This window comes from Odocoileus virginianus, chromosome 23 (genome assembly GCF_023699985.2).
Source record: "Odocoileus virginianus isolate 20LAN1187 ecotype Illinois chromosome 23, Ovbor_1.2, whole genome shotgun sequence".
Classification (NCBI taxonomy): Eukaryota; Metazoa; Chordata; class Mammalia; order Artiodactyla; family Cervidae; genus Odocoileus; species Odocoileus virginianus.
In genome coordinates, this window is record NC_069696.1 from 4,380,342 (window position 1) to 4,406,021 (window position 25,680).

General features: G+C 52.4%; 1 protein-coding gene and 1 long non-coding RNA gene across 3 annotated transcripts in view; one reads left to right on the forward strand and one right to left on the reverse strand.

The window, feature by feature from the left end:
• Positions 1-307: 307 nt before the first annotated feature.
• The window catches only part of NINJ2 (ninjurin 2), a 73,843-nt gene continuing 48,470 nt past the window's right edge, over positions 308-25,680 (reverse strand). The window contains exons 2-4 of one of the 2 annotated variants that reach the window (XM_020882151.2): positions 1,751-1,982; positions 1,098-1,273; positions 308-675 (exon numbers count right to left, since the gene is read on the reverse strand). In XM_020882151.2, the coding sequence (XP_020737810.1) occupies positions 1,116-1,273; positions 1,751-1,982 (390 nt within the window). In that variant the 3' untranslated portion in view covers positions 308-675; positions 1,098-1,115. Of the gene's footprint in view, positions 676-719; positions 927-1,097; positions 1,274-1,750; positions 1,983-25,680 lie in introns of those variants that run through there. The other variant, XM_020882152.2, reaches the window with a different exon arrangement.
• The window catches only part of LOC110130299 (uncharacterized), a 139,744-nt gene continuing 117,853 nt past the window's right edge, over positions 3,790-25,680 (forward strand). Inside the window, exons 1-3 of the long non-coding RNA XR_002311804.2 lie at positions 3,790-4,021; positions 9,987-10,037; positions 25,509-25,657. This is a non-coding gene — a long non-coding RNA (uncharacterized lncRNA). The remainder of the gene's footprint in view (positions 4,022-9,986; positions 10,038-25,508; positions 25,658-25,680) is intronic.

The window sequence follows — 25,680 nt, forward strand, 5'->3', positions numbered from 1 at the left end:
CCTGCATTGCAGGCAGATTCTTTACTGTCTGGGCCACCAGGGAAGCCCAGGGGCAGCCAATTGGAGGTTCTCAAAAAGCATCCAGAGCAGACTGGTCTGCTGCTAATGCAGCAGATGGTAATTATCCTAGGCAGGGAAACCTGACTCAGAGCAGAACCCAGAGGACAGGGAGTGACTTAAAAGCCTTTTCCCCCTCCAGGCTTGGGGTTGCTCCTTTGAGCCATTTCCAAGACACAGATGGAGACAGCCAGCCGCCCTCCCAGGTGCTTGAACCTTCACAATCGAAGACACAAATATTGACTCACGGTGGATCTGCAGAAAGCTTTATGGAGAGAAATCATTCCATCCTACAGAAAAGAGAAAACAGGCTGGAGCAGAGGGAAGGAACAGGGTGGGGTCAGAAGCAGAGTCCTTAAGCTGGGCAGACACAGCCTTCCGTAGGCACGCCAAGGCCCAGGAGACAGGTGGGTGGTACTGGAGTCAGCTCAGGACTCCAGGCCGAGATGACTCCACTTAAGCCTGGAGAAGAGCCCGTCTTTGTTCCAGTGCCGAGGGTAAGAAGCAGGGATGTCTACACTGCCCTCCAAGTCTAGGAGCTCTCCCTGAAGCTGTACGCTGTGCCCTTCAGCCTGGCAGATCAAGGGGGAGAGAAGGAAGCAGTTCCAGGCCAAGCACCTGTAGGGGAAGTAAGGAAATGAAGAGAAGGCCAGGCCAGACCAGCACCTCAGGCCCAAGTGTCATACAGTCCCCCTGGCGCCTTCCCAGGGTGCAGCTGCGGGTTCGGATCCGAACCTGAAGCAGGGCCCGAGGCTCTGTGCTGCTGGCTGGCTCCCTGTGGTCCTGTTGACGCTGTCAAGAACACCAGAGTCTCCCTCTTCCCCCACTAACCGCAGCCTCCACCCTCCCGGGCTGCAGAGAAGCTCAGCCTAGGAAGACAGAGCACAGAGGACTTTGGTGAGTCCCAGCCCATGCTCCGCTCCAGGACCTCATCCCTGCCCCAGGTCTACATTCTTCCCCTTCTGCCTGGCAAGCATCTCTCTCAGCCCAAATCCGCAGAGGTGAGAAGGGCCACCTGGGCACCTCCCATCTTCCCTCACCTGGGCTCCAGGCCATGTTCAAAGAGGGGTCCCAGCAGCCAGGAGCCTAGTGTCGTGTGCCCCGAAGGCCGTGATGAGGATGTTGACGATGACAGTGATAAAGATCAAGGCGGTGGCCGTATTGTTGAGCTGGTTGAGTCGCCACTGCTTTTCTACTTTGTTGAGGTTCAGTCCAGCTATGGAGAAGAGGGAGAAGCAAATGAGGGCCTGGGGTTGGGGGGACAGCCTGTCCAGGTGGGGACAGCCTGGAGCTTCCCCCACCACAGCCCCTTAGAGATCAGGAGTTGGTGGCCAGTGTGCTGAAATGTCTTCTCCCTCACTGACCATGTGGGGTGTCCACGCCACCCACACCCATGTGGGGTCAGTACTCAATAGAGCCGACTTTGGAAACTTACACTGGGTCTTCTCAGAGTGGGGAATGCACGCTCTAAGGAATGCTGCTACGAGTTTGAGCACAGTCATTTACCAGGCATTGTACTGGCTACTAGATGGGATGCCAGGAGGTAGGTCAGGGTGCCTGCCCGCACTGTGTCATTGCTACTTGGGCACTTGAAGGGCTAACAGCAGGTGAGTGTATGACTGTGGCAGGGAGGCATTCGGGACTTTTCTTCCCACCCACCCCCGGAGGCCAGCTCCAGACCCGGGCTTCTCACCCATGACCACGAGGAGGATTCCGATGACCGCCTGCAGGAGCAGAGAGATGCTAAGGAGGGTGACAAGGGCGGAGTAGTGATGGGAGGACGGACCCTGATCTAGCACCACTTTCAGCTGCGCAGTGTTGGACATGAAGAGTGCCATGTCCAGCAAGCTCTCCGCCAGGCTCTTCTTGGTGGCATAACGGTTCAGGTTGATGGGTCGGCTCCTCCCTGGGCTGGGGCTCCCAGGCTGTTGAGGACAAAATACAGGCTTACCGGGAAGGCTCCAGAAGGGAAGTGGTTGACAGGCTGGGAAGGGGTGTGCTAAGTCGCTTCAGTTGTGTCTGATTCTTTGTGACCCCATGGTCTTAAGCCCCCCAGGATCCTCTGTCCATGGGATTCTCCAAAAAGAATACTGGAGTGGAGTTGCTAATCCCTTCTCTAGGGGATCTTCTCAACCCAGGGATTGAACCTGAGTCTTCTGCATTGGCAGGTAGGTTCTTTACCACTTGCACCACCTCTGCTTTCCCCTGACAGGAGAGGGTCGCAGAAGACAGGACGAGGAGTTCTGAGGCTGGGTGGGAAAGGAAAAGGCATCTCTCCTCCCAGAATGATGTGGGACCCAAGGTGGGGTGCAGAGTGCCACAGATGGAACGGGAGCTGCGCGCTCGTGGGTCCTGCTCCAACTCGACCTCGTGGGGACCCCTGGAGCCGCAGCCCTGCTCGGGCACACACCCCAGTTATCATACCTGGCCCATCATACACACACGTCTGTGAGCACCATGCACACAGCAATGCGGGCCGGTCAAAAGCTCTTCATTTGTTTGTTATTACTTTTTAGCTAGAATTTATTGATGCAAAATTTACATCTGATCTGCTTTTGAAATATTAAGATGAAGTTTTTTTCTCAAGAAGCCACTTACTCTGAAAGAGAGGGTCACAAGCAGGGCTGTGGGGTCAGGGGGCAAACTGAATGCTGCAGGCAACCTGCAGTCACTCAAAAGAACTGGAGTGCGTTTTGAGGCGATTCATTTAGGATGGCGCTGGGGATGGATGCATGGCCTAATGAGGGCCCAGAGCGGAGGAGACACGTTGAAAGATTCTGGTCCCGCAGGGCACCGTTGCCCCGTGTCCACGTGGTGGCGCTCGGGTCCAAAGGAGCAGTTTGGGCAGCAGGGGTGGGGACGCTGGCGGGGAGGGTACAGGTTGGTGTTTCTCCCCGAGGAATCCGCTGACAAGGCAGGGTTGGTGTGAAACCTGGACCCACGGAGGCTAGGATGGGAGCCGGTTCACAGGTCTGCCTCGGCTGACCTAAAACCCACCAAAGGTGTGAAACGGGTAGAAATGACCCAATGCTGACTTGGGTGGGCCGGTCACCCTGCAGGGTAAGGACTGTGGTTAGAGGACAGAAGGCTGAGAGACCCAGGGAGGCGCTGCCTAGAAAGGGGTCCCCGTGACAGTCATGTCCAACTCTTTGTGACCCCATGTACCAGGCTTCTCCACCAGTGGGGTTTTCCAGGAGTAAAAGAGTACTGAGGTAGGTTGCCATTTCCTTCTCCAGGGGATCTTCCCGACCCAGGGATTGAACCCGGGCCTCCCGCATTGCGGGCAGATGCTTAACCCTCTGAACCACTGGGGAATCCCCCAAAGCGGGGGAAGAGTTTTCTTAAATTCCTCTGGACGGTTTAGATGCAGCCTTGCCCTGAGGCAGAGGGATGGCTGAAATGACCAGAGGGGGCCCTCCCTATGGCCTGAGGATCCGATTGGATGAACCCCCGAATCCTGATGGATGCCCCCCTTCTGTTGACAGCCGGGAGCCCAGGAGCGACCCCTTCCCCCCTCCCCCTCCCAGCCCCGCCCCAGCCCGCGGCCGGTGGGCGGGGACGGCCGCAGGGCGCGCGCCTGCCCCGGGCGCTGGTCCTTTAAGGCCGGGCGTCCCGGGAACAAAGGCCCGGCCTGCGCGCACCGGCCTGAGTCACTTCAGTTCCTATGCCCGCTCCCGCGCCCGCGCCCTCCCCGCCCGGCCCGGCCCCTCCTTGCCCCTTCTGCGCCTAGGAGTCTGAGGAGCGGCGCGGTGGGCGCAGGCTGCCCGTGGCCCCTGTATTTGTCTGGCTCCTCTGAGCGGGGGCCGGGGCCTAGGCGCTCCGCGGCCCCCCCGCCCCGGCTCTGGACCTCCCACTTTGGGCCTCAGTTTCCACACCCACAACCGGGGGTGGGGGCGGTAAATCATTCGGGAGGCGTCCGAGTGAGGCGGAAAGAGTTCTCCGAGTCTCGTTTTCCGCATCTGAGGTCTGTATCACAGGGATCCCTGCCCCTCAGCGTCTGTCTCAGCCCCCCTCACCTCCGCCCTCGCGCCCTCACTGTTCCTCCAGGATAGGCCCCCCAGACCCCGGGGTCCTCCTTAGAGATGCGCAGCCCCCAGCCTGCCCACCGCGGCGTCTGAGCACCCAGGCCGGTTCTGCGGACACGAAGTGGGGGCCGGGCGTTCTCGGCGGCAAGGGCACGTGGGTGTGGAGAGCGGGGGTGGTTAGACCCCGCCCCGGGTCGCGGGTGCCCCACGCCGCCGCCGCCGCCGCCGGGCATAGCCGGGCGCGCACTCTTCCTCGCCCTGCCCTCGGTCCGTTTCAGACTGCCCTGTCCCCAGCCCGCTCGCCAAGTCCAGCTCCCCAGGCTGGTGTGGGTTCCAACCCTTGAAGCCGTGGACTGCTCCATTGTTCCTCCAGACGGTTATTTATCCCTTAATCCTTGCTGGCCTGTATTTTTGTTTCTTGAGGAAACTTGGGTTGGATAGGAAAGGAATGCCTTTTTGAGCAGAAAAGTAAATACAGTTTTGCAGTTGCTTATTGACCCAGCACCTGGGTGGGCTTCCCTCGTAGCTCAGTAAACAATTTGCCTGCAATGCAGGAGACCTGGGTTCGATTCCTGGATTGGGAAGATCCCCTGGAGAAGGAAATGGCAACCTACTCCAGTATTCTTGCCTAGAGAATCCCATGGACAGAGGAGCCTGGCAGGCTACAGTCCATGGGGTCGCAGAGTCGGACACAACTGAGTGACTGAACTGAACTGTCCATAAAGCCTTGATAAAATAATAATGCACAGTGTACAGGATAGATGATTTCTTGTGTCCCTTCCAAGCCAGGGCGGTCTAGGTGCGGGGAAGTCCCTTCTCTGAGTGGAGTCTCAGGGGCCGGGGATTTCCCTCCAAGAGGCAGAGTTCAGGTGGCTGGGCACCAGGTCAGGGTCAGAGGCCCTGAGTCACTCACCCTAGGCAGCTCCAGGGCAGGGACGACCCTCCATTGAGTCAGTCGACCCTGAGAAAAGCCACATGGCAGTTTCCCTGGGGATCAGCTATAACACGGGGCATCAGACACAACAGGCCCAGAGGAGCCGTGGCCTGATGGCCCTGTGTTGGCCTCAAGATGCCTGACTACCCAGAAAAGCCACCTGGCAGGAGATGGCAAAGAGCCAAGCTGGTTTCAAAAAAGGGAAAGGCGGATCCTATCCCAGGAAGAATGATTCCTTCAGGTGTGTGGATTGGGGTGACCTACTATGCCAGCTCACCTTTAATGAGGTGCTGTAAGGCGAGTGCAGGAAAAAAAAGAGCAATCCAGGCAGTCATGCAAGAAAAGGGAAAATTATTAGAGGGAAAAGAGAGGGTGACTGACTTTTAAGGAGAACCAGCGTCCTCCCTTTCTGACAGAGTCCTTCTTATACCCCGCCAATGAACAATTCTCCAAAGGGATGGTCATGTAGCCGGAGGTCTGGAATCGTGGTCTCACAGCTTTGAGAAGATAGGCGCCAGCAAGATAACAGTCTGCCATTTGGGCAATTTGGTCAGTCTCAAGGATCACTGTGATTTATTCTTTGTTTGCAAGGTCAACATAATGAGCCATCTTAACAATGAGCCCCCATGTAGACCCTATCACCTGTGAGCCCTCAGCCTCTGTCAGGGTTAAGTGTGAAAAGGTGCTCGGGTCTGTCCTACTGTGGGCATGCACAGTAGGCCCCGGAACTGGGGATGACAACAGTTTCCTCTTACAGATTACAGACCTTGTGCCTGACTCAGCTAACACAGGACATGAGTCATCTTACCCAGTCCTCACACAGTCCAATGCAGTTGGTCAGGGCACCCTTAGGTTGGTTAGTCTGTCAGTTGCTCAGTCGTGTCTGACTCTGCGACCCCATGGACTATAGCCTGCCAGGCTCCTTTGTCCATGGGATTCTCCAGACAAGAATACTGGAGTGGGTTGCCATTTCCTTCTCCAGGGTATCTTCCCCACCCAGGGATTGAACCTGTGATTATTGTAGTTGAAAGAAACGGAGGGTCTCCGAGAACCTAGGTAACTTGTTCAAGGTTTGGCAACACAGGTTTAATGCCAGTTCTCTATTTGCCAGAGCCTGTAATTGTAACTCCTACACTTCAACCTCCCAGAAGATAGACTCCCAGCCTCCAAGGAGTTTAGGATCTAAAGATAGACTCATGTGGCTTCAGATGAAAGAAGACCGAATGTACGCTTACTCAGGGGAGGTATAATACCCCTCCAGGGGCGACACTTGCCTTGGGCTCCCCTGGTCACAGCACGGCTGTGTCCTGAGCCCCTGCAGAAAGGGCCCAACACCCATAATCAAAAGGCTAGAGTTCACACTGCTAAGAGGTGACACGGGCAGCTGGGAGAATAGGGTTGACAAAACTTTCATCTGGATGTTTTGGGTTTTGACCCCTCTGAGTGTTTCAGCTGTCATAAAACAACAACAGCCAAATTAAAACACAGTATGCAAGACTTCCCTGGTGGTCCAGTGGATAAGAATCTGCCTGCCAACCCAGGGGACATGGGTTCCATCCCAAATCTGGAAGTTTCCATCCCAAATCTGGAAGATTCCATCTGCTTTGGAGCAACTGAAGCCCGTGGACCACAACTCTTGAAGCCTGTGTGCCTAGAGCCTGTGCTCCATAACAAGAGAAGCCACCGCAATGAAAAAGTCCGCTCACCACAACAAAGAGTAGCCCCTTGCTGAATGTAACTGGAGACCCAGCACAACCAAAAGTAAATACATTATTTTCAGAAAAAGAAGTATGGACCCCAGGAGGCCAATAATTAGTATAAAGCAGAACTTATAATTCTGTCTCACCCAGGCCCCAGCTTCTCCATGTGTAAAATGGGAAAAATAGGCCCTGGTTAGCTCAGAGGGCTATCCAAAAGATCAATGAGATAACCTGGGTGAATGTGCTTTGAAGACTGAAGCCTTAGAGCAAGGAGAGGAGAGGGAAGTCCTTCCCACACAGGCCCACACTCCCACCTGTGGGCGGAGAGGCATCTGAGTGCTGGGTTTTGACTTGGCCAGGCCCCGCCCACACTTAAAGATTCCCTTTTGTCATCTCAGCAGCCCCTCACACCCATCTTTGTAATGGTTCCGCACCCAAGGGGGGCTTCCCAGGTGGCACTAGGGGTAAAGAACCCACCTGCCAATGCAGGAGATGTAAGAGACGTGGGTTCGATCCCTGGGTGGGGACGATCCCCTGGAGGAGGGCTTGGCAACCCGCTCCAGTATCTGTGCCAAAGCCCATGGACAGAGGAGCCTGGCGGGCTACGGTCCATGAGGTCGCTAGGGTCGCCAAGAGTCAGAACACTTAACACTCACACACGCCCATCCCATCAGAAACCTCTTTCAGGGCGGGAGGTTCTCAGACAAGCCCACCTACCCGGTGTTCCCTACTGTGCAGACCTGACTCCCCCACCCCACCCCCTGCCTGGCTGGCTCCCACCTCCCTCTCCAGCCCTCCCTCCCGGGAGGGGCCGAGACTCACCCTCCCTCCTGGGCCACACCACATGACTCACTGAGCCTGAATACACCCCACCCTTCCGCCAGCCCTACTCCCTCCAGGACTGAAGGCTTTTCTTCCCTTGCCCACCCCCCAACCCCACCCCCAGGTCAGCCCTCCCTTCTTAGACCCTCTTCTCCAGGAGGCCCCTCCAGTGCTTGCTTTCCTGGGGGGAATGCATCTTCCATGTTCCTGGGTGCCCGGCTCAGTGGCTTGCCCACATTAAATGCACAATAAATGATGACAGCATTGATCTTTTTTATATGAAGGATTTACTTCAAGGAATTTTTCCAGAAAAGGCAAAAAAAGAAGGGATCTCTGAAGCTGGGGTTGCAGACCCAAGAACTGCTGGGTGAGGGGTGTGGTGCTTGGACAGTGAATATCAAACTGAAGCCCCTGGCCCAGGGGCAGCCCTTTCTCCTGGCCTCAGGGAACCAATGACTCAGGCTGGCCGCTGCCACTGGCCTTCAGGCCAAAGCCCGCACAGGCCTGGAGCCCCGAGGCCTGCGTCTGGGGCCGGCACTCAGCCTGCTGCCTTGCTGTGCCAAGCACAGTGGGTCTCGCCCTTAAAAGTCAACAGTCTGTAATCCACCGCGGGTGGGGTGTCCGCGGACTGTTCCCGTAATAACACCCAACTGGTCCAGAAGTCTCTCGCAGGCCGGGGGCGCAGCCTTGCGAGGCGCCAGCCCTCCCCCAGGTGCCCGCTGGCCTTGCTGCCGGCGCTCCGGGCTCGGGCCGCTCAGAGGCCGCCCCGGGAGGGTGTGCAGCGCCTCCTCGTCCGCCAGGGGGCGGCAGCGCACCGCGCGGCCGGGCCGGAGGGCGGCTGATCCCGCTGAGGTTAGCTGACTTTCTGACAAAAAAGGGTTAGAGGGACTTCCTAGCGCTTCAGTGGGTATGGCTCGGAGTTCCCAAAGCAGGGGGCCAGGGTTCGATCCTTGGCCGGGGGACTAGATCTCACGTGCCGCAACTCAGACCCAGTGCAGCCAAATTACTCCCCCACCCCGCCAGGGTTCTATGTGGATTTGCCAGACAGAAACTTCCAAAGAAATTCTGCAGGAGTTCTTTCAGAATAAGCACGTTGCTCTGGGGCTTCGAGACCGGCACTTTGCTCCCGGCTTTGGTGTTCTTGGCAGCATTCCCCAAGCCCGCCTGACCCACCTCTGCTCATGGTGACCCTGCCCCATCCTTCTAGGACCAACATGCTGGCCAGAATTTAAACAATGATAACCGAATACTGAAAATGCCGTACACCGGGCATGACCCCCATGAAGTGGGTTTTTCTTTTTTTTGGCCACACTAAGTGACTTGCAGGATCTTAGTTCCTTGACCAGGGACTGGATTTGGGCCCTTGGCAATGAAAACCCAGAGTTCTAATCACTGGACTGCCAGGGAATTCTTGTGAAGTGGGTATTAACAGACTCGTTTTACACGTGAAGATATTGAGGCTCAGAGATTAGTTGCGCAAAGTCACCAGATAATAAGGGACAGTCCTAGCTCAGAACCCTATACCTGAATTCTCTTTTCTGTTACACACCTGTGGTTCTAAAAGTGTGGTCCCTGAAGCAGGAGCACCTGGGCACTTGTTGGAAACGCGGATTCTCAGACACCACCCTAGACCTTCTGAGTCAGAGATGCAGGCTGGAACCCAGCCATCTGTGTTTTCACAAGCCTCCAGGGGATTCCGACACGGCTAAAGTGTGAGTGCCGTCCATCTACTCCATGCTACCACGCTGAAGCTGGCGCTTCACATGCCTGCCACCGTCTAAGCTCTGTGCTAGACCCTTCCTTCCATTGACTGTCCCTGAATTCTTTTAACAACACCCATTTTACAGACGAGATGGGTGAGGCTTAGAACAGTTCAGTCCTTTTTGCCCTGGATCACCCAGCTGTTGATCTTAAGAGTTGGGATTTGAACCCAGACAGGCTCTAGAGCCTGTGTCCTTAACCACTACAGTCTTGGCATGCATGCTCGGTCGCTCAGTCCTGTCTCTTTGCAACTGCATGGACTGTAGCCCACCAGGTCCTCTGTTCATGGAATTTTCCAGGCTAGAATACTGGAGTGGGTTGTCATGCCCTCCTCCAGGGGATCTTCCAGATTTAGGGTTTGAACCCACGTCACTTGCGTCTCCTGCATTGGCAGACGGGTTCTTTACCACTGAGCCACCTGGGAAGCCCATTATAGTCTTTAGTCCCTGGAAACCCCTCAGAGGTGTACCCTAGTCTGAAGGATGCAGAGGGAATCTTCCCAGCTCTTCTCACGGAACAGGGAGTAAACCCAACCCTGCGTCTGGCTCCAGCTGGCAGCACAGACAACCAACCCCAGTTCCCAGTGCCAGGTGCTGCCCACCCTGTTTATAAAGCCTGACCTGATCACCCTCAGACTGTCTTCATGTCTTCACTCAAACATTTACAGAACCTTTCTTGGTTTTGTAGAACCTTAGATTTTGTGGTGGAACCTGGGTCCAGATGGGAGACAACACACCGGTAAGTGAAAACAACTCTCAGAACGATTAATCATAAAGCAAGTAGGTTCATCAGTACCGTTTTGTAGATTCCATATATGTGCATTAATATACAGTATTTGTTTTTCTCTTTCTGACTTACTTCACCTAGAGTGATGGGAAGGGGGATGAAGGCTCAGGAGGGAGGGGAGATATATTTACATACATATATATGTGTGAGTGTGTGTGCTCAGTCCCTCAGTGGTGTCCGACTCTTTGACCCCAGGGACTGTAGCCCACCAGGCTCCTCTGTCCATGGGATTCTCCAGGCAAGAACCCTGGAGTGGGTTGCCATTTCCTTCTCCAGAGGAATCTTCCCAACCCAGGGGTCGAACCCACGCCTCTTGTATCTCCTGCATTGGCCGGTGGACTCTTCACCACTAGCACCACCTGGGAAGCCATTATAAACCACCTGTATATATATATGGGCTTCACGTGGCTTCAATATGGCTAATTCATGTTGTACAGCAGAAACCAACACAATATTGTAAAGCTGCTATCCTCCAATTTTAAAAAGTCATAAAGCAAAATATCAACATTCCACACGCTGGTGCACCTTAATTTTGTACCTTCCCACTGGATGATACGTTTGCAGCACTTGAGAATTATTTCCTTGGAACCTCAGGCAGTTAGAAGCCGCGAGGGCTGTGCCGACAGTCCCTGGCCGCCATCCAGGGGAGCAGACCTCATCGGGAGATCATATCTGACACGGAGATGGGAAAAGGGAAGGTGGTGAATTTCCCACCCCACCCAGCCATAAGCAGAGCCTGCCAACATGTCCTCAGTTCCCTGGCATGTCCAGAGATCCCCGCCTCTCCCATATACCCCTGCTCCCTGCATCCCCTAACATGACAAGGTTTAACAGAGAATCAAGTGCCTAAAGGGGGAAGCAGAAAGGGAGATAGCAGGGCCTTTTAGTCCCACCCCAGTAGATAAACTTCACGGGAACAAGGACTTATCTGTCTTGCTAACTGCTGTGTCCCAGAAATCGGCGCCTAGCCCAGCACACTGAATGACAGAATGAGGGCTCTGTCACCCCTGTGTTCATTCAGAAGGGGCTGAGGAGGCAGGACCACCGAGCAGCGCTCCCGGGACCTCCCGCATGGAGCTCTCTGCGGGGACAGGAGGTGGTCATCTTCCACGGGCGTGTCCACTCCTGACGTGGCCCTGGTATGACTTCACAGCCTCTGTGTGTGTGTGTGTGTCCACTGTCTCTGGGGTGAACTGTGCCTGGTGCCGGCCCTGGACAGGCAGGCGCAGGGCAGGAGATGCTATTGTTCTCACTGCTGTAGCCCAGCTGCCACTCCAGGCGGGTGAGACCCAGAGAGTGGGCACTGGGTGCCCATGAATCAAAGCCAGTGCACACGGCCCTCAAGGTCAGCCAGCCCTGGGGCCTCTCTGGTGGTCCACCGTTAAGACTCTATGCTTCCACTGCAGGGAGCAAGGGTTACATCAGTGGTCAGGGAAACGGAGATCCCTTAGAGGCTGCAGAGTGTGGCCAAAAAGTAAAAAAAAAAAAAAAATCAGCCATCTCTGAGTCAAATGCCCCCTTGGGCCCAGCGCCTAACTGCCCCAGCCCCAGGAATCATCAGCTCTCCCCCAGGCCCAGCAGAGCTGAGCCATCTTCCCTCCTTAGGATCACTGCTCCCGGCCCCAGCTCCTGCAGCCTGAGCAGAGGCTCTGGTGTCGTGGGCCAGCGTCTGAAAGAGATGAAGGTCAGGGGATGGGCGGTTCTGCACTTGGAGCCAGGGCTGCCGTCTCTTCCCCCGGTGACCTCAGGCAGCTTGCGAGACCCTCTGCTTCCCAGCCTCCTCTTTGGCAAAACGAGAGGATGCCAGCCCTTCAGCTCCTTTGTTGTGAGGAGCTAGTGTGTGATTAAAAGAGTGAGCCGCTGCTGAACTCGGTCAGACTCTCGGCTAAAGGGCCATGGAATCCCCAGGCTCGTCCTCACCCAGCCCCCCGGGCTCCTCGGGAATGACCCATTGGGGTCACTGCCCATGCGGGACTGCCCGAGCTCCAGAACACTTCACATGTTCAGCCTCTCTTTCCATAACTGCATTTCTCCAGCTCTTATCACATTCCAGGCCCTATTCTAAGCATGCTTATGTGTTATCTCAATTCCTTCTCATAGACCTTAAGAGGGGACATGCAGGTTTAGAGAAATTAAGCAACTTGCCTGAGGTCACACAGCTAGAGACAGGGGAGTTGAGGTTTGAACCCTGGTCTGTCTGGAAAAAGTGGAAGCAGTGACAGATTTTATTTTCTTGGGCTCCCAAATCACTGCAGTTGGTGACTGCAGCCACAAAATTAAAAGATGCTGGCTTCTTGGAAGGAAAGCTATGACGAAGCTACACAGCATATTAAAAAGCTGAGATATCATTTTGCCGACAAAGGTCTGTATAGTCAAAGCTACGGTTTTTCCAGTAGTCATGTATGGATATGAGAGTTGGACCCTAAGGAAACCTGAACACTGAAGAACTCTGGTGCTGGAGAAGACTCTTGAGAGTCCCTTGGACAGCAAGGAGATCAAACTAGTGAATCCTAGAGGAAATCAACCCTGAATATTCATTGGAAGGACTGATGCTGAAGCTGAAGCTCCAGTACTTTGGCCACCTGATGCAAAGTGCTGACTCATCGGAAAAGACCCTGATGCTGGAAAAGATTGAGAGCAGGAGGAGAAGAGGGTTACAGGAGATGAGATGGTTGGATAGCATTGCCGACTCAATGGACATGAGTTTGAACAAATTCCGGGAGAAAGTGAAGCATAGAGGGGCCTGGTGTACTGCAGACCATGGGGTCGCAAAGATTCAGACAGAACTTAGCGACTGATCAACAATAAGAACTGTCTGATGCCAGAGTTCCTGCTGTTAACGTTATTTATTTATTTTTACAAAGACTTACTGCCGATGAGGAAACCATGCTCTTTTTTTTTTTTTTTTTTTTTTTTTAATATTTATTGGCTGCCTTGGGTCTCAGCTGCGGCTTGCAGGCTCTTTAGTTGTGGCACTCAGGCTGAGTCACTCCACAGTATGTGGGATCTTGTTTCCCTGACCAGGGATTGAACGTGCATTGGGAAGTTCTGTAAGCCTCTGGTCAGCTCTTGTTCTTTTACCACCTTCGTGGAAGGCCAGTGCGTGTGTGTGCTAAGCCGCTTCAGTCGTGTCCGACTCTGTGGCCCCGTGGACCGCAGTGGAAGACCAGAGCCCTGAGTAAATCTTGCCTCTAGTGCCCAGCTGAGTATCTGGCCAGCAGTGTGTGCTGAGGAAGGGAGGGAGAATGGAAGGAAGGAGGGAGGAAAGGCAGGTGGGCGATTGGCCCTGCCCTTAACCACCAGCCGGAACCCAGGCTTTAAGCCCCTTTCCATGTGCAGACAGTGAGGCGGTTGCTGGGTCACTGCTGTGCCCTCACTTTTTCTAAAAATACAAAGAGACGACGAGCCCTCCGAGGCCACCAAACAGATCTCCAACTGCCCTCTGGGGCCAGTGCCTGCCACCGGGCACCTGCTCACTCTGGGCCCCACCTGACAGCTGACCCCGTATCCCTGAAGCTGTTTACTGCCTGGCAAAGTCCAGATGTGTGGAGGTGGGGGCTCTGAGCGGCTGTGGGACACCGGGGCGGTTTCAGGGTCTTTTCCCCGAAGCCCGGTCAGAGCAAACCCTTCTTCGCTGGGGCTCCGTTCCTAGGACCATCAGTCCCTCCTGCCCCTTTGGAGTCTGAGGAGCAGCTGGGTTCAGAGATAAGGACACCGGCCTCAGAGTCAGGACACCAGAGTCAGGCTCCAGCATTGCCCCCAGCATCTGCGGGACCAGTGGCCTCTGTTAGCCTCCTATACAACTGGGAGTAATAAGACGACAAAGCAGTGACAGTGTCATCCTGTTTTGAAAGGTATATTTCATGTGTGGAGATGAACCTCATGAGATTCGGACTGAAATGTTAACAGCATCATTTCTGGGCGCTCAGATTGAGATATCCTTATTCTTTGGGTTCTGTCTGTATTTCCAAGTTCTTCCTCAAGGAACACATTCAATAAAAGAGAAAAATGTTAGAACAACAACCTCACAGTTGGTATTTGAGTGTTTGTCATGACTTACTCCTTGGAAGGAAAGTTATGACAAACCTAGACAGCATATTAAAAAGCAGAGACATTACTTTGCCAACAAAGGTTCATCTAGTCAAGGCTATAATTTTTCCAGTGGTCATGTATGGATGTGAGAGTTGGACTATAAAGAAAGCTGAGCGCCGAAGAATCGATGCTTTTGAACTGTGGTGTTGGAGAAGACTCTTGAGATTCCCTTGGACTGCAAGGAGATCCAACCAGTCCATCCTAAAGGATATCAGTCCTGGGTGTTCATTTGAAGGACTGATGTTGAAGCTGAAACTCCAATACTTTGGCCGCCTGATGCGAAGAGCTGAGTCATTGGAAATGATCCTGATGCTGGGAAAGATTGCGGGCGGGAGGAGAAGGGGACGAAAGAGGATGAGATGGTTGGATGGCAACACCAACTCAATGGACATGGGTTTGGGTGGACTCTGGGAGTGGGTGATGGGCAGGGAGGCCTGGCATCCTGCGGTTCGTGGGGTTGCAAAGAGTCAGATGTGACTGAGCGACTGAATTGAGCTGAACTGAACTTGACTTAAAGGACAGTTTGGGCTTCCCTGGTGGCTCAGTTGGTAAAGAAACACCTGAAGTGCAGGAAAGGTGGGTTTGATCCCTGGATTGGGAAGATCCCCTGGAGAAAGAAATGGCAACCCACTTCAGTATTGCCTGGAGAATCCCATGGACAGAGGAGCCTGGCAGGCTACAGTCCGTGGGGTCACAAGAGTTGGACATGACTTAGCATCTAAACCACCAAAGGACAGTTTGAGGAAAAAGTTAATGAAAGCAGGTTGCAAGCTTTAAAGGGCTTTGCAAATGTTGGGGGTTCTTACCTTAACATTTATTTTTATTTATTTATTTGGCTGTGTTGGGTCTTAGTTGCAGCACTCAGGATCTTTGACCTTCGTTGCAGCATGCGGGATCTAGTTCCCTGACCGGGGATGGAACCCAGGGCTGCGGCACTGGGAGTCTTAGCCACTGGCTGGACACCGGGGAAGCTCCAGTGTTGGGGGTTCTTAACACTCCTTCCTGCAGGGCATTTAGGAACTGGGACCCCAGGTATGGGGAGGGAGTAAGTCTTCCAACTCTGCACGAGGAAACCCCATATATCAGCTCTGCCGCCCTAGGGTTACCCATCCTCACCAGGTTGGAAGGGGAGAGAATGACGGTCTGATTTGTGTGATGCCCTGGTTGAGGATGGGCATGGCCATGGAGTGGGGTGCCCCAGCCTGCTCAGCGTGTGAGTCAGCAACACTGATTGAGCGCCCACTGTGTGCAGTGCCCTGTGCCCTGTCCTGAGAAGATAGCTCTGTTTGCTTTCCTCAGTCAACAAGTGTATCGAGCATCTCTCTGTTTTGAGGAAGTCAGAGTACAGAGGGCGTGGCCTGGAGGTGGGGAGCCTGGGCCGGGTTACAGAGGGGGGTGGGTGCCACGTGGGAGAGAGGAACAAAGAGGGAAAGCAGGGGACCACCCCTCTGGGGAGCCTGGAGGAGCTCTTGTGGACTTAAAGGCCGTCGCGGTTGGATCATGAAAGACGAGAAGAGTCCTCCAGAATGTCCTTCGTCTGGGGGGGTCACAGAGCCCTGCCTTGGGAAACAGCTTCCTAGGGGTAGAGGCTAGTGGACTGTTTAAGTGGTGTTCATGTAACCCCGAGGGACCCCTGGTACAAAATGTAGTAAGAATTTCAAGATGGCAATGGCCTTCAGCCAAGCACAGGGCCTTTCTCTTTTTTTTTTTTTTCAAGGGGGGGCCCTTCTGAGCAGCCCCTTGAAGCCAGCCCAGCCTGCTCGCCTGCATGCTTGCTAAGTCACCTCAGTCGTGTCCAGCTCTTTGCGACCCTATGGACTGTAGCCCACCAGGCTCCTCTGTCCATGGGATTCTCCAGGCAAGAGTACTAGAGTGGGCTGCCATGCCCAGCCTGCTCGCAAGTGCAGGGAAAAGGCTGAGGGATTTCTTTCTCTGGGAGGACCACCAGCCTTGGGAAGCCCAGTGACTCTTCACAGCATCTCGGGTTAAGGTTGGGCTCCAGAGGCCAGCTAACCTGACCAGATTTGGTTCTGTATTTAACCCTTCCTGTTGGTGGCTAGGGATGTGTTCTCTTCTCTAATGGTGCCCACGAGGCTGGAGGCCCCAGGCTCCCTTCCCAAGTGCCTGGACCGGGGAGCAGCAAAGAACGCAAGCACACACGCCTTCAGGGGTGGACATGGCAAGAGATGCTTCTGAGGGAAGTGCTGGCCTCACATTAAGGCCTCAAAAGATGCACACTTCTGTCTGCCAACAGGGCATCTGTTTCAGCCCTATGCCCCCCCCCCCACCCTCTTGTCTTTCTAACGAAGAAACTGAGGACCAGAGAGGCCAGGGGGGGCTGTCCAAGGTCACACGACTCGCCAACGCTGAAACCAGAACTCAGGTTTTACAGATGCTCCCCCAAGCGCCCTTCCCCTAAAGAGGCCTCTGCCCTGGACTGTGGGGGCGGGGGCTGGGGGCTGCCCTTGGCAGAGGTCTTCAGGCCTCCAGACTCTCCAGGGCTGAAGAAACCACTGCTGCCCACTGGAGGACGCTGCTCACAGGGCTCTAGTGGTGTGGAGAGGAGTTGAGATCTGGGTGGAAGAGGCTCATGACCTTTCACCCTTAGGCTCGTACCCTTTCACCCTTAATTTGAGCAGACAGTAGAACAGACAGGGAAGGAGAGAGCCCTGCGCCAAAGACAGTCCTGCTGCTAAAACCTGTCGGGGGCGGAGCCTGGGCCCTTCCTGTGGGGGAAGGAGCTCTGTCCGGTTAAAGGTGCCGGAGGAGAGCCCTAATGTGGGTCAACAGCAAGACTGGGAGAACCAGGAGTGGAGGCTCAGGACACAGGAGCGGGTGTACACATGGGGGTCTGGGTCCCTGTGGTGCTGCCCCCGCTTCAGACCTGAGCTCTAGGGAAAGCAGCCAGGCTGAACCCTTACACGGCCCCCAGGCAGAAACAACTCCAGTCGCCAATTAGCAGCAGAAAGTGCCCAAGGGCATCAAATATTTACCTTGTACAGGGCAGAATGTTTGCACATGTGTGATCGAATAGAATTTGCACAGCTGCCTCAGGACACAAGCTGAGGCTGTGTTGTAAGGATGGGCAATGAACGCAGAGCAGTGAAGTCACTTCCTAGAGACCATCTGACTAGTTTAGTCCTGGAACTGGGAGAGAAGCTGGGTTTGCTGCCTTGGTCCAGCTCCCTGCCCTGGCCTCTGGCTGCTCTCCACCTCTCTACCTCCTTCCAGCGCTGCGCCCTGGGGCCCGTGGGCAGAGGTGGCAGGAGACGCTGGCAAGTGTTTGTGGAATCAGGATGGCACTTTCTGTCCCTGCGTTGAGAATGTTCTCTGTACCCCGACTCACCACCACCCACTAAACCTCCTCCCAGCAAGGATGTTGGCCCCCACCCCCCCAGAGGCCTTTGATGATACCTTCAGTCTGCTGACTGGTCTGTTCTCTCATTGGACCGTGAACTCCTTCAGGCTCAACAACTTACGGACAAACAAAGCTGTTTACAGTAAGTTCCTGACATAGGAACGAGTCCCATTCCAAGAGTGTTCCATGGCCACAACACCCTGAACACGCCTGATCTCCTCCAAGAGCGTGTTTGTTAAGTTCAAAAAAGTGATCCTAGATACCCAGCTAACACAGGCGGCTGTCCTGTAATAGGTTTATAATACTTCTCACACAAAGACTACATAAAAAACAAACACAAAAATAAACGCTTTTGATCATACAGGACAGTATGTTGAAAGGTACACCAGACACGTGAACTAACTTCTGTGATTGGACGTGTGAACGCACATTTGCATGTTTGAAAGTTCACAGCCTGAAGGTTCGTGTGTAGAGGACTCATTGTAGTTTATGAAGCAGGGTGACCTGCCTCGGCCCCATGGCTTCAGACAGGAAACAATAGCTACTTGTCATCCATTTCCCAAAGGGCCATGCGTTCTTCCTTCCCTGGCCCTTGCACACAATAGACACAGGCAAGCCTCCCCTTTAAAAACATCTTGAATTAACTTAGAAGGAGCACAGTGAGGGAGGGCTGGAGAGGGGTGATCCGTACGGCAATGGACTCCCCACAGTTCAGTTCAGTTCAGTCGTTCAGTCGTGTCCAACTCTTTACAACCTCATGGATTGCAGCACGCCAGGCTTCCCTGTTCATCACCAACTCCCAGAGCTTACTCAAACTTATGTCCATCAAGTCAGTGATGCCATCCAACCATCTCATTCTCTGTTGTCCCCTTCTCTTCCCACCTTCAATCTTTCCCAGCTTCAGGGGCTTTTCAAATGAGTCAGTTCTTCACATCATGTGGCCAAAGTATTGGAGTTTCAGCTTCAGCATCAGTCCTTACAATGAATATTCAGAACTGATTTCCTTCAGGATGGACTGGCTGGATCTCCTTGCAGTCCAAGGGACTCTCAAGAGTCTTCTCCAATACCATAGGTCAAAAGCATCAATTCTTCAGTGCTCAGCTTTCTTTCTAGCCCGACTCTCACATCCATACATGACGACTGGGAAAACCACAGCTTTGACTAAATGGACCTTTGTTGGCAACGTAATGTCTCTGCTTTTTAATATGCTGTCTAGGGCTTCCCTGGTGGCTCAGTGGGTAAAGAGTCTGTCTGCAGTGTGGGAAAGCCGTGTTCGATCCCTGGCTTGGGAAGATCCCCTGGAGAAGGAAATGGCAACCCACTCCAGTATTCTTGTCTGGAGAATTCCATGGACAGAGGAGCCTGGTGGCCTACAGTCCATGGGGTCACAAAGAGCGGACACAACTGAGTGACTAATACTTTTCACTTTCAGGTTGGTCATAGCTTTTCTTCGAAGGAGCAAGCATCTTTTAATTTCATGGCTGCAGTCTCCATCTGCAGTGATGTTGGAGCCCAAGAAAATAAAGCCTGTCACCATTTCCATTGTTTCCCCATCTATTTGCCTTGAAGTGATGGGACCGGATGCCATGATCTTAGTTTTCTGAATGTTGAGTTTTAAGCCAACTTTCTCACTCTCCCACAGACTCCTTTAAATGTCAAGCCCGCTGGATATTTTTCTAATCTCAGACTGAGGAAAACCTTTGTTTATATAATGTGAAATCCAGAGGTCATAACATATCAGTGAATGTGATCATGTAAAAAGTAAACCTGAAAAGTGAAAGTGAAGTCACTCAGTCATGTCCGACTCTTTACGACTCCATGGACTATAGCCTACCAAGTTCCTCTGTCCATGGGATTTTCCAGGCCAGAGTACTGGAGTGGGTTGCCATTTCCTTCTCCAGGGGATCTTCCCGACCCAGGGATTGAACCCGGGTCTCCCGCATTGTAGGCAGATGCTTTACCCTCTGAGCCACCAGGGAAGTCACAAAGTAAGCCTATTTGAATGCAAATAATTGTAATAACTGAGCTTCCCTGGTGGCTCAGCTGGTAAAGAACCCGCCTGCAGGGAGATGGGAATCCAGTCCCTGGGTTGGCAAGATCTCATGGAGGAAAGAACGGCTACCCACTCCAGGATTCTTGCCTGGAGAATCCCATGGACAGAATCCCATGGATAGCCCTGGTGGGCTACAGTCCACGGGATCACAATAGGGTTGAACACGGCTGAGTGACTAAGAGTGCACGTGATCATAGTAACAATAGCATATATCCTCACAGCGGTTTTTTCATGCGAAGTGCTGTGCCAGACACTTTCTATACATTAACTCACTTTATCCTCATAAAAACCTGTGAATCTGAGGTTCAGTAACTGAACCCCTGGTCACTGAGCTGCTAAATTAGACAAACCAGGATTACTAAGCAGTCTGCTTTCAGAGAGGCAGCAGAGGGTCAGCCCAGGACTGAAGGGTCCTCGGAGGTGGCCCGAAGGTGGGAGGTGAGGCTGCTGGGTTGGGGGTGGGGCAGATGGGGCAGGGCCCGTAAGGAGCTTAGACTTTATCCTGAGAGCCCTGGGGAGCCGTGAGAAGATTTTCCTTGGCAAAGTGACATCCTTACGCTTTAGCAGGGTATCCACGGGCAGTACCACTTCCAAGCAGGTGGCGAATGGTGTACCGCGATCCGGGTTGTGAGGGTCGTGTGGTGGTCCTGGCGCTCTGGCTCCTGTCTGGATGTCAGGGTCATGGGAGCGCCTCTTCTTCCCACGGCTTCTCTGAACCCACAGCGGAGCCAGCTTTAGGTCCTGCAGGGTGAAGGGCCCCCAGCCCTCAGCAAGGTCCCAGCAGGATTGTGTCTAGATTTCACAACTCCCTGCAGCCTCACCCCTCACCTCCTGCCTGCTGACAGCAATCTGCTGGGGCAGAAATAGCCCTGCACGTTCACAGCGCCTGCCTCATACATGTTGTACACGTCGGCCAGCCGGAGTGCTGAGCCTCCTGATGCGGGGCCCCTGCTCTCTTCCAGCCCAGGGCCGAAGGCTGGCTGGTCTGCTGCCTTGGCCAGAGGCTCGGGCACCTCCGATTGCAGAAGTCTCTGGAAGGGCAGTGCTATTGGAGCTCTGAGGAGCTGGTCCTAAACAGAGGCCTCCTGGCTGAGCCCTGAGCCCCTAGGGGGATGGTGTCTGCAGCGGACGGACGTCACTGAGGGAGCTGTGGGGCGTCACCAGGCTGGCTTCTCTCCCCGGTCGCTCCTCTTGTCTTGTCTTATCGTGCAGCTGGGCTGCTCGCGCTGCCAGACTTCGTGGGAGCTGCCTCTGAAGGCCAGGGGTGGGGGGCGGGGTCTGGGCCTCAATGTAACAGGAGAGCTTTCAGAGCAAAGCAGCTAACCACAGGTGTGGTCTATGACATAAGCTGTCAGTTTTGGGCAGAGAGAGCCCTCCTCCATTCTCAGCTCTGCTCATCCCTCCAACTGTCTAAAATTTAGGTCAGGCTGTAGGAAAATGCTTTTCTTGTTTGCATTCTTGTTGCATTCTTGCAAGAATCTATGAAGAGAAGTGAAAGTTGCTTAGTCGTGTCTGACTCTATTGCGACCCCATGGACTGTAGCCTACCATGCTCCTCTGTTCATGGGATTTCCCAGGCAAGAATACTGGAGTGGGTTGCCCTTTCCTATACTCCAGGGGATCTTCCCGACCCAGGGATCAAACCTGTGTCTCCTGCATTGGCAGGCGGATTCTTTACCACTGAGCCACCAAGGAAGCCCCCCTCAAATCTGTAGCGAATAAAAATGTGAACTTTGAACTGAGTGGTGTCTAAGCCTGGCTTTCCTGCTCGCTGGCTTGGTGACCGTGGACAAGCTGAGTTCCCTGATGGAGACAAATGATGGTCCTCACGTCACTGGGCTATGTGCCGATGAAAAGGGAAAATACGTGTAAAATGATTGCAGTGCCCTTGGAATAACACTGGAGATATTAATACCAATGATAATTGCTATCATTGTTGGAGGGAGTCAGGGTTGAGCTTTTTGTGCTTTTCCCACCATTTCCAGAAGCTGTTTTGTCAATTTGTTAATCTTTCCAGGTTATTTTGGTAGTCTCTGTTCTTCCTCTCGCCTTTGAATCTTCAACTCGATTCCTTCAAGCATGTTACTAATTCTAAGTCTCTAGAATTCAGTGTGTGCTTTATGCTTAGAGCACATCTCAATGGAATAGTTTTATGCAAATGGCTAAAGTTGGGCCCTGGTCTCACATCATAAAAAAAATTAACTCAAAATAGGATATAGACCTCCATTAAAGAGTTGAAACTATAAAGCACTTTGAAGAAAATATAGAAGTAAATCTTTGTGACCTTGGGTTAGACAGTGTTTTTTAAGATATGACACCAAAAGCATAAATGATAACAAAAATTAATTGGATTTTGTTGAAATTAAAAACTTTTGAGAATTCGCTGGTAGTCCAGGAGTTAGGACTCTGCGATTCCACTGCAGGGGGGAATGGATTTGATCCCTGGTCAGGGAACTTAGATTCCATTTGCCTTGCTGCGTGGCCTAAGTAATAGATGAATCATTAAAAAGTAAAAAAAAAACACTTTTGTGTTTCAAATGACACCATCAGGGAAATGAAAAGAGAATAGAATGGGAGAAAATATTTATAAACCATATATCTGACAAAGGGTTAATATCCAGAATATATAAAGAACTCTTCTAACCCAATAGATGAGAGAAAAAACCCAATTGAACATGGCCATTTTCTTAAAAAGCTGCACAAACAGTTGATAAACACTTGATGCTGACATAGTCATCATTAGTTATCATTGCAAATCAATGAGACACCACGTCACACCCACTAGAATGACTGCAATAAAAAAGATTGAGATACCAGCTGTTGATGAGGAAGTGCAGAAACTGGAACTCTCATTGCTGGCAGGGATGTGAAATGGTGGGAGCACTTTGGGCTGCTTGGCAGTTCTTCAAAAAGCTAAACATAGAGTTACCATGTGTGTTCAGTTGCTCAGTCGTGTCTGGCTCTTTGAGATCCCATGGACTACATGTAGCCTACCAGGCTCCTCTGTCCTTGGAATTTTCCAGGCAAGAACAATACAGGAGATGCAAGAGACATAGGTTTGATCCCTGGGGCAGGAAGATCCCCTGGAGAGTTAACCGTTCTCTCTCTCTCTTGTTGCTAAGTCGTGTCCAACTCTTGCAACCCCATGGACTGTAGCCTGCCAGGCTCCTCTGTCCATGGGATTCTCCAGGCAACACTACTGGAGTGGGTTGCCATTTCCTTCTCCAGGGGATCTTCCTGACCCAGGAATCTGCATTGCAGGCAGATTCTTTACCAACTGAGCTACGAGGGAAGTGAGTTACCATATGACCCAGCAATTCCACTCCTAGATATACACCCAAGAGAAATGAAAACATTTGTCCCTGTGAAAACTTGTACATGGAGAAACCACCCACATGTCCACCAGCCAAAGCAACTTGATATAATAATCCTATTGTTCATTGGGCAGAATAGTAAGGCATGATTGCTAAGAACAATGAGAAAAAAAAAGACTGAAGAGGGAAGACTTGCCCTACAAAATAACATCTATTAAATAAACAGATCAGTCAACTTTGAAACAGGTCTTAGTATAAATAAGAACCAAATTTAATGTTAAGAAAGTATCACAAACTTACCACAGGAAAAGAGATATACTATTAATGAAATAAATGTCAAATAGCTCAAATTGCTAAAGATAAAAAAAGAAACAATAAAACCAAAAGACAAGGGCTTCCCTGGTGGCTCAGTGGTAAAGAATCCGCCTGCCAATGCAGGAGACATGGGTTCGAGCCCTGATCTGGGAAGATCCCTCATGCCTCAGAGCAACCAAGCCCACCATGCCCTACAACTATCGAGCCCGTGCTCTAGAGCCCGGGAACTGCGACTGTTGAGCCTGTACCCTTCATCAAGAGAAGCGCCCGCAGTGAGAAGGCTCCACCACGAAGAGTAGCTCCTGCTCGCCACAACTAGAGAAAGGCCCGTGTAGCAACGAAGACTCAGCACAGCCAAAAATAATTAAAATTATTAAAAAAAAAAAAACCACAAACCCAGAAGACAAGATAGTGACCCTGTAAGGGGGAAAGATTTTCCAAACATTAAACCAAGTGGCAGAAATCACCAAGAAGACTAATAGATATCAAAATGTTAAAACTTCCGCCACATGAAACACTTCTTAAAAGGCGAATATTACAGATTTATATTCTGAACAAAGAAACACACTTAACACCTTTTAAGTATATTTATGATCCCAGTTTTCTAAAATAAAGTGGTTTACATACACAGGTTAAAAAGTGCAGTTGGAGGCTGTGAGCTCACTAGTACTGTCTGGTTCTACCACCTGTGTGACCTTGAGCGGGGCAGTTAACCTCTGTGCCTAATTTCCTCTCAGGTGAAACAAAAGTAACAATAGTCCCTTCCTGGTAGGGTTGTTGAGAGGACTAAATGGGTTAATGCATGTCAAGGACATAAAAAACGGCACCTGGCACGTAGTAAGTAAGTCCTCAGTGACTCTAGAATTGATGTTCTCTTACATACAGGCTTCTTTTTGGTTGACCAGGATACTAAGGGTTATGCTGAAAACTTGGTAACACGTGAGAATATTGACATTGACAGACTTAGAAGTTACAAGGAATGAACAAGTGAAAATAGGTCATGCACATCAAGGAATAACGGCAGTGCATATTATATTACATAAAGCCAAGCAGATGTTTTATACTTGTGATAAGTTGAGATTGTCTGCAAAATATGGCCAAGTGGAATTCCCACTTCCTGCCAGTGGCCAGGAAGATGTCATGGAGGAGGTAGGATTTTAGAAGACAAAGAAGGGGGTTTCTTAGTTGGAATTGTGCCTGTGTGTGCTCAGTAACTCAACCATGTCTGACTCTGAGACCTCATGGACTTTAGACTGATGGATTCTTCTGTCCATGGGATTCTCCAGGCAAGAAAACTGGAGTGGATTGCCATTTCCTCCTCCAGGGGACCTTCCCGACCGGGGGATTGAACCTACGTCTCTTGTGTCTCCTGCATTGGCAGGTGGATTCTTTACCACTGTGCCACCAGGAGTAGTTAGCACTAGGAAGCAGCATAGGAGCCTGTAGCTTAGGACGTGGAGGGAATTCTGGAAGATGAGGATGGGCTGGGGTGTGGCTGGTCTGCCAGGCCACTGGACTGTTACAGGCCAGAGGGCCCCGAGGCCTTTGCCTGGCTGCCCCTCTAGTGTAATGACCCTTCCAGCATAAGGGACCTCTTCTGATCACCATTCGGGTTTTCTTTATGACTCTGGGCTCTTCTGTGTAGGTGTGAGATCCCCTCCAGAGACAAATTAATCTCTCACATATAAACACATTTCACAAGCATCTGCAGATAAGTTTTCCGCAGAGAAACGAAAATGTGTTGATGGATGGTGGGGGTGGCAGGTGGAGGTGGGGAGCTTGGTGCACAGAATCCTGGTACTGACGCTGTGTGTGAGCCTGGAGCTGTGAACCCTGTGTGCGTGTGGTTACGTGCAGACGGGTACTTTCCAGTGACCTGCTTCTGGTGTGCCCAAGGAGGACTGCAGACTTGGCTGCATCTTAGGGGCTTTGGCTCACTCCCCACCACCCCCAGCTGCGGGGGCAGGTGCCAGAGCCTGTTTACCAGGGAATGTCTCCTCTGCTCTGTCCTGCTGCCCCTTCCTGGCCTGGGCTGTGCGGGGCATGTGAACGGTACGGCCCTGGCCACAGGCCACCCTCAAAGAAGGAGCTCACTCATAACTCAGCCTGGGCTTCTGAGAAATGAGGAAAAAGGTGGGGAGACGTTTAAAACCTGGCTATCCATTGAGTCCAACCACTTGATGTTGTGTGTGCGTGTGTGTGTGTGCGCGCGCGCGGAAGTGTGCATGCTCAGTCGTGTCTGATTCTTTGCGACCTCATGGACTGTAACCCACCAGGCTCCTCTGTCCGTAGGATTCTCCAGGCAAGATTACTGAAGTGGGTTGCCATTTCCTTCCCCAGAGGATCTTCCCATCTTAGGAATTGAACCCGCGTCTCCTGCGACTCCTGCATTGCAGACAGATTCTTTACTACTGCACCACCTGGGAAGCCCATCATATGAGGTACTCTTACTATACACCAAATG